Below are 8321 nucleotides of genomic sequence, written 5' to 3'. Positions count from 1 at the left end.
ATATAAATGCTGAAAAAGCTTATCAATTTATTTATTTGTAATCGTAGGGCTTGACTAATACATATATATCTTATATATGTTGCAAAGGACTTTGTGTATAATAAAACTATATCTTGTTAGTATACATAGTTGTATGGTATATTATAGAAGGTTTTCATGGACTTATGGTAACACATATATGAATGTCAAGCCCAGTTGAATTTGATTACCAGCAAATCTTTCTTGAATGCACGATATTTTATATATGAACAGCAGCCCACTTGAAAAACATGGCTTCTGCTTTCAAGCTGAAGAAGAACAATTTTTTTTATCAGATCTGTCAAGCTCTGGCAAGTAATTATGGCTAAATAATAAGTTTGTCATCTTAAGAGATGGTCTTTAGCCCCAAGTATGTATCCAATTAAAATGACGAATCAATAGAAAAGAAAAACAGTAGCAACTCACCTGTCAAACTCAATGTTTCGAGCTGCTGTTGATGATGCAGTCTTTTATCTGTTTGCCACGCCCCTAATTGTCATTTATATATATGGCAAACTCCCAGTCTCTACATTCAATATTATTTCGTCTAAAATATTAGCTTTTTTTTACAAAAGATATAGAATTGGCCGACTTGCCGCGCCTCTAGAGGCTGAGTATAAAAACTTAGCTCTAGTTGTATGCCGCTCTATAAATCCTATGCGTATAAGATTCCAGACCGGAACAACCTTTGTCACGCTTATTTAATGCGCTAATAAACATAATTTGAGTTAAACAATTTTATTCAATGCTCTCATAAGTCATAGGTAAAAAAATGAAATAAAAACACGCAAATTTGGGCACTTTGAAAATACAAACAACTTGGCCAACAGGGCTGACTTATGGCGGGGCATGTTGTTAACTGTGGTAACACGCACGCACGCAGGCAGTTAATTAAGGGTGTGAACTGGTTGAGTTATGCGTGGAGTAGTCGGAGCCAACGTATCAACCCCACAACGCAACGTATCATGAAGGACACAAAGGACGCGCCGGACAGCAAAATGGGCAGTAAATAATTCATTAGCGGCTTTTAACAATAAATTTTTGTGGGACAGCCATTGACTAACTGACCAGCAGAGTGAGCAACTGAGAGAATGAAAGTTGTTTTCCTTTTTCAGGGCACTCATTGTAATGAAGTGGCTCGTTTGCTGGAGTCAGCAGCAACAGCTAATTAGTCGGCGGTTTGAACTTTGAACTGCACTTCATTAGAGCTGGAATTCGGCAGGCCATTTTAAATGCTGCCACGTTGAGGATAGCACCAGACGAGCCACATAGCCATCGAACCAATGCACCACCTGCACATGTTTTGGCACATTTATGTAGCGGCTGCCAAATTAAAATGCAATAATTCTTCATTTGCGTATAAGAGACTGCGCAAAAAATAAGAAAAAGCAAAGGAATTAGGCGCAGACGTGAACGAGCCAAAAGGCAAAGGCCGGAAACGTGCTATAATTGAAAAATGTGGTAACAAGACTCTACGTGGCGGGCCTAATGAATTCCCCGCTTTTTGCTTGACTCCGTCACGACACGCGATCCTGAAGAAGTTGTTGATGTTTTGCCACTCGCAGAGGGTGATAAATGCTCATCAGGCTTTAAGGCAGCGCTGGCAATTAACTTTTACAATGTTGCTGAAACGTAATCAAGTTGTCAGCAGCGTGAGTCGTGAGTCGTCGCAAAAGATACTCCTAATTACGCAAAGTTTCAGGCGAAATTCCCAGGCCAGCGCCTAAATGTCAACAAATGGCTGCTTGAGAATCTGCACCCCGTGCCACGTCTTTGAAGTTTGGGGTCTGGGCCTTGGGCTGCTTATCCGGCGGGATCCATTTGCCTAATGCCCCGCAACAATTTCGCAGCCGTCTTTCTATGTGCACGCGCTCTCTGTCACACTCACGAGTACATTTCAAATGTCTTTCAGTTGTCATAACAAACTTTGGGGAGCGGACGGGGAATTTGTTCATCTTTTTTTGCTGGGGCGCATTAGCTGTCTTAAGTCTTGGGTTTCAGGCGCCATGAATTGACAATAAGCGGCATAAATTTTAAAATTTCATTTTTATCGCATTACAATTTTCTCAACAGTTTTTTATGCCTCTTCATATTTTTGTATATATATTTTTAAGCCACGTTTAAGTAAGATGCTTGAGTGGCATTATTGACTTCTGAGTTGATAAAGTGCCATAAATGTCACCCCATTAAAAGAGACAACAACAACCACAACAAGAGCAGCAGCAGCAGCAGGAGAGGTTGAAACAACATCAACAACGACAACGGCAGAAGGCAAAAACATTGCAAAGGTAAAGGTAAAAAGCGCGTTGAGTTACCGGCTCCTGGGGGTTGGTTGCCAGGATAATGCGCCTCAACTCAATTGGGAATTTTAAAAGTAAAGTTGAATTTCATGTTTGGCTGCGGCAATTGTCACAGATGGTTTAATTGAAGTAATTACATACGAAATCCGTCAGGATTTGCCCGCGCCAGCGCCCTTCAAATGATGACACTTTTTGCTTATTATTTTATTATTACTTACTAAGCCAACATTAGCAAGCGCGGGTGACGAGGGGGGAGGCGGTGTCGCTGGCTTTCCCCTCGGAAAGGGTTAATGGCGTTGTTTGACTTTTGTTTTTGCTCCATTGCAGTCCGCAACGAGGAGCGCTTTCCGCTCTTCTAATGCTAATGAGCTAATGACTGCTGCGTGTAATTACCGACCGCCGAAAAGGTGTCATAATTATTTATGGCCGTATCTTACATTTTAATATTATTATTTTAAATACAAACATTTTTGCATATTTTTGTCCCTTATTTCATATTTCATGTTGCAGACCGAGTTTAACCGGTTCCCCAATCACTGTCCAAGTGGAAGCTGCTTATCTCAGCTCTTATTGAAGTGAACATGCTACATATGCTACACATGATATACACACGGCTCTGTTGCAATACTGACTCATGGCCAGAGCTATCTATTAATATATATAATTTTGGCCATGTTTGGTTAGCGTGCAGCTGTTCAAATATGATTATTATTAATATAGATACTTATACGAAAATTGCTATAAAAAGCCTTTCATCGAAGGTAGCAATCAGAATTGCTTAACTACCTTATTGTCAACAAGATCTTCGGAATGTTTCGTGTACTATTCACACTGACAGTCGCATTTTATGTAGTGGACGCCACTATCATAGTAAAGCCGCCTCCTGTTCCTGACCAGTGTAATATTTATGAAAAAAATTTGTGTTGGGTACTTGACAATTGCGTTTGTCGTCCGATCCAAAATCCTTGTCTTAGGGATGCTGAGAGCAAATTAAGAATCAAGAATTGTAAAAAACGTAAGTGTTCTACAATTTTCAAACTTCTATTGACTTAATGGACTATCAAATGGCTTTAGCACTTGTGCCCATTTCGGAGGAACTTTGCAAGTATTTTATTCCTAAGCTATGCATCCTCGGAAAGCCCGTGACAGCGACTTTACTTGTGCGTCCAGCATGTGGCTGCAAGAGTAAGCCTGATGTTTTGAAAGTGCAGAAATTTGACAACTTTTGCAAGCTGCAAAAATATTCAGCCGAAAACAAAATACGTAAGTTTAAGTTCCAAAATTATGTTCATAAATTAACTTTAAATATTTTGTTTTTTTTAGCTTACATTAACTACAAAGCATCTTGTCTTTTCTGAGTGAAAAATATAAAATTTGTTGACTAATATTTGTTTTCAATAAAGTTTTATCGCGTGCAATAGTAAATTGTATAAATTTTGTTAATTCTTGTTATTATCATATTCAGATTATCACAAAAAATAATTAATACTATTATATTTGATTTCAATAAAATTATATTGTTTTATTAAATATTGTTTATTCTTGTTATTATCGTACTCAAATTATCATTAAAAATCATTATTAGAAAAAGATTAGGTTTGCATAAAAATCTATAATTATTGTTACTGATCATAATATGCTATAAAACGAATCAACAACAAACAATTTTCGTAGTCGCAATTAAATTAAAATTATTATTTATTGGTCTTCTAACAAACCTTTGATCTATAACTGTTCAATGTAACAGCTTATATAGCGTATATATATAAAGCAAAAGTAGCCATGCGAGGGGATTAGTCATAATCATATAAAATATATTAATATCTCATATTAAGCAAACGTCTGCGACTTTTCGAGCGCCTGAATAACATTTATATAACCAAAGTCATTAATAAGGTCATCCACATATCGATATATTTAAATACATTTAATAATAATTTAAATACAATAATTGTTTTTTAAGGCACTCGGTTAATGGGACCTTTTTTTGGTGCAACAATATTAATGCTAATCATATATATTATTATAGATAATAGCAAATGAAAACTCTGAGCAAACTGCACAATACTTGTTTGTGGTCCAGCTGGCATTGTCAGCAATTGTTTATATTCCAATTCTGTATTAAATTTTAGTTCAAAACTGTAAAATGCCTTGCCATTTTTTTTCTATAAATATATATGCAAAACAGTTGGAAAGCATAATTTTTAATATCTCATAATACATCGGCTTAAACAATTGCTTGCCGGTCTTCACCTATAAAAAGACATTCAACTGCTGCAGACTCAAACAGTATCAATTCATTCGTATCAGTAGCATCTGCTCCCGATCGCAATGTTCAATTTAAAACTCTTGATTCTCTTCGCCGTCATCCTCTGTGCGGCACAGGAATGTGTGCTCGGTGAGTCTGACGTGGATGAAGGCATCGATGCTGCCGATATTGGACATGGACCAGGCTGCAGTTGCTCCAGATGCAGTTGCGGCAGATGCGCCTGCGATTGCGGCGACTGAGCTTAACAATAGTCAAAACTAAAATCTGTCAATATTTGCAGAGCAGAAAATTGTTTGCCCAGAAAATGTTAATTATTTGCAAATTGTTTTGTCTTCATTAAAATTGTTGTAGCCTTTGAATCTAAGTGTTTTCTTTCACCAATCTCCTTCTGTAGCCCCAGTTGTTCATCTTAGGAGGTGGGAACGATGAAAAACAAATAAGAAAGAGTCTAAGCGCTCTCAACACGAAAATGTTCGAATATATGATCTTATCCGTTTTACCCTGAAAAACGAGAGGCTGCTCCTGTATTGCAGACGCACTATGAAAACATCGTTTTTTAATAACTCAATCCATTTCCATATTATTAAGCATTCCAAAACCATCAACGCCTACTGGAAAGTGAGGAATTGGCTTCAGCTTCAAGTCGCTTCAGTATTTTTTTTTTTTTTCAAAATAACACTTCAGATAACGTATCGATGAGACGTCAAAATTTGTTTTAAAAAATAGTTTTTTTTATCAGAATATACGGCGTTATTTGGATTTACCTTTAAAGAAAATTATGCCATTCAGTCGAACGTTGAGTTTTGAGGAGCTACAAGAGTTGAATAAATGGCTGTCTTCAATGCAAATAAAGCTGGACAATCGCACACGACGCGAGCTCTCGGATGTCGTACACATGGCTAAACTAGTTAAGAAGTTTAATTCCAAGCTGATAGACATGTACAGCTACACCTCGCGCAACAGCCTAGCCTTAAAGATAGAAAACTGGGAGATCTTTAACTTTAAAGTGCTGCGCAAATTAGGCCTAAGATTGTCTTCTGACGACTTGACGCAGCTTGCATCGGGCAGTCTGACTTCTTTAAAGTGCCTGCTTTATCATCTGATGAAATCGGATCGAAGAGAATTATTGCAAAAAAGAACATTGAAGACACAATCATACTCGGTGGAAGGCCAGAAGCTTTCCGATAGCTTATCTCTGAGCGAGAAAAGTGTGATAGAACAGCAATCAAAAGAAGACCTCCAGCACGAGTTGACACCTAAAGATAGCAAAGCGGACGTGCCGTATGCTAAATATAAACAATTGGTCCGGGAGAATTACAAGAAGAAAAAATATCTTAGCTCAATAGCCCACAAGACTAAGTATCTGCAGAGCCTTATCCTGGTAAAAGAGGAGCGCATCAATTATCTTCTGGAACAGCTGGCCGCACTTTCCACATAATCAGAGACTGCAAACTGACTCCAAACCGATGTCCGGACGTTTAGCAGCAGAGCAATAGGTGTTCCATTAGTCAGTAAGCCAACAAAAGCAATTCCAAGGCATTTTGTACTGGTTGGATCCAATAACTTATTTGTGCATTGCTAGATGCTTGGATGCTAATACTTTGAACATTCATTTGTATGTATCGAATGTATCTACGCAACTTCCAAGCAATCAAGCAACTTTTACAATGATTCAATTTACGGCGTCAGAACCAGAATGTCGTGTTATATTAAAAAATACAGTGGTAAATTTTGGTTTTTGGACGGATTAAACGTATTATTTTATTTAATATTATTGGCGAATTTCTCTTATGCTTTTGTAAAAATTGCAGGCTTCGATTAATAATGTTCACATGAAATCACAAAAAGTTAGGACGTTGTTTTTAGCAATTTTGAGAACTTCTCGGTTTTTCATCAGCAGACTTTATTACCAACTACAGATGTCTTCTCCTAACCCAACTGCTTGAGAGTTTTTTGGTTTTTGCACAGAATGAAGTAAGTGGCATAGCGGGTTACTGCCAGATCATCCATCTTTGTAAATGTGTAATTTGTAATTATGATAATTTATTTAAATTAGTAGCTAGCCAATTTCGTATTAAAAGATTCAAATTTATGTAAGCAAGCAATGTTCTTGGGTTTTTTCAACGAAATCGTAGTTATCGAATTGGGATCTTCTTGATTTAAGTCTTTAGTAGAGCTTCAAGAAAATTACTATTATTATTATTATTATATATTATTAATGTTACTGCAAGCCTTGTTACGTTCATAAAATGGGAACTGCCTATTCAGAGAGCATCTTTCCGTAGTCCTTCACGCTCATTGCTGTCATTAATTATGATAAGGTATAAGGATAACGTGTCAACATAGTGAACAGTGTTCAACTATACCCTAAGTTGTGCGAATATTAAATAAGGTCGTTTTTCTCAGCTCGTTGATGTAAGTGAATCGTGCCTTCCAAGGTGAAGTTTTGAGGTTTGGGTAACTGCAGTATGGCTCTAATTTGAGATAGAACCCAACATTAAAAATCCAAAAATTGAATTTCTCTCAACATCAAAGCTCAGCGTAGTAATGTCGAGAATTGTAGCTAGTATATAAATACTACCTGTATCTTGTAACGAACGTTCGGCATATTCCGAATTCAAACAGGCAGAGTCGGCTGTATGTGCGTGTCAAGGTAAAGTAAATAAATTCGTCTTCTTACTGCACAGTAAACAGACGGACAGACTCTTTTCGATTCGTGAACGAGTATTAAAATCATCCGACGAGAAAAACGTAAGTTAAAGTGTATTTTATTAATTTTTAGTAACAATATCTGTTTTGTGTATTTACTCAATTCAATTTATTATGAAGTCATCCCTCAGAAAGTGAATTAGTCATAATCAACTGTCACAGCTAAGATCTATTAATATTAAGTAAACACCTGAAACTTATCGAGCTAACACTGCACCTGAATAATATTTGTATAAACAAACTCAATGTTAAGGTCAGACACGCTTAAATGTTGTTGATTAATTTTAAATATATATATATATATATGAACTTAAATATTTTTATGATATGCTTTAAGATATATTTAATTATATTTTCAAAATGTTAATATCATTAGCTGTTTCTAGCTGTTACTAACTGCCTTCCTTCAAGTCTTAATGTATTAATCGAGGCCGAACATGAGTGAAACTTGTAAATTTCGAGTCTCTTGCTTTAAAAATTGCTGAAACATGCAATTTATACTATTTATAAAATATTTACTGTAAATAATGTAAATACAAAACGAAATGTTTCTATTCTTGGAAAGCTGCATCGTCTATTTGATTAATTTTAAGAAAAATAATAATTACAAAAATATCTCATAATACATCTGCTCAAACAATTGCTTATCCCGGTCTTCACCTATAAAAAGACATTCAACTGCTGCAGACTCAAACAGTATCAATTCATTCGTATCAGTAGCATCTGCTCCCGATCGCAATGTTCAATTTAAAACTCTTGATTCTCTTCGCCGTCATCCTCTGTGCGGCACAGGAATGTGTGCTCGGTGAGTCTGACGTGGATGAAGGCATCGATGCTGCCGATATTGGACATGGACCAGGCTGCAGTTGCTCCAGATGCAGTTGCGGCAGATGCGCCTGCGATTGCGGCGACTAAGTTTAACAATAAAACTAATGGTAAGCACTTGACAAATGAATACGAACAGAATCCTAAAATCTTTCAATGTTTGCAGAGCAGAGAAATGTCGAACCAGAAAATGTTAATTA

General features: G+C 36.7%; 2 protein-coding genes across 2 annotated transcripts; both read left to right on the top strand.

Moving 5' to 3' along the window:
* The first annotated feature begins 3128 nt into the window (after positions 1 to 3128).
* On the top strand, positions 3129 to 4848 carry LOC111601436 (salivary glue protein Sgs-5). The gene is made up of 3 exons (XM_023318012.2): positions 3129 to 3333; positions 3393 to 3630; positions 4704 to 4848. The coding sequence occupies exons 1-3, from the start codon at positions 3129 to 3131 to the stop codon at positions 4846 to 4848; spliced, it is 588 nt and encodes a 195-aa protein (XP_023173780.2).
* Positions 4849 to 5428: 580 nt separating this feature from the next.
* Positions 5429 to 6025, top strand: LOC111601435. Its single transcript, XM_023318011.2, has one exon. The coding sequence runs from the start codon at positions 5429 to 5431 to the stop codon at positions 6023 to 6025; it is 597 nt and encodes a 198-aa protein (XP_023173779.2).
* The last annotated feature ends 2296 nt before the right edge of the window (positions 6026 to 8321 follow it).

Source organism: Drosophila hydei, unplaced genomic scaffold (assembly GCF_003285905.1).
Source record: "Drosophila hydei strain 15085-1641.00,03,60 unplaced genomic scaffold, DhydRS2 tig00000063-arrow-pilon, whole genome shotgun sequence".
Lineage (NCBI taxonomy): Eukaryota > Metazoa > Arthropoda > Insecta > Diptera > Drosophilidae > Drosophila > Drosophila hydei.
The sequence above is the reverse complement of the archived record's forward strand: the minus strand, read 5'-3'. Positions and strand labels throughout refer to the sequence as shown.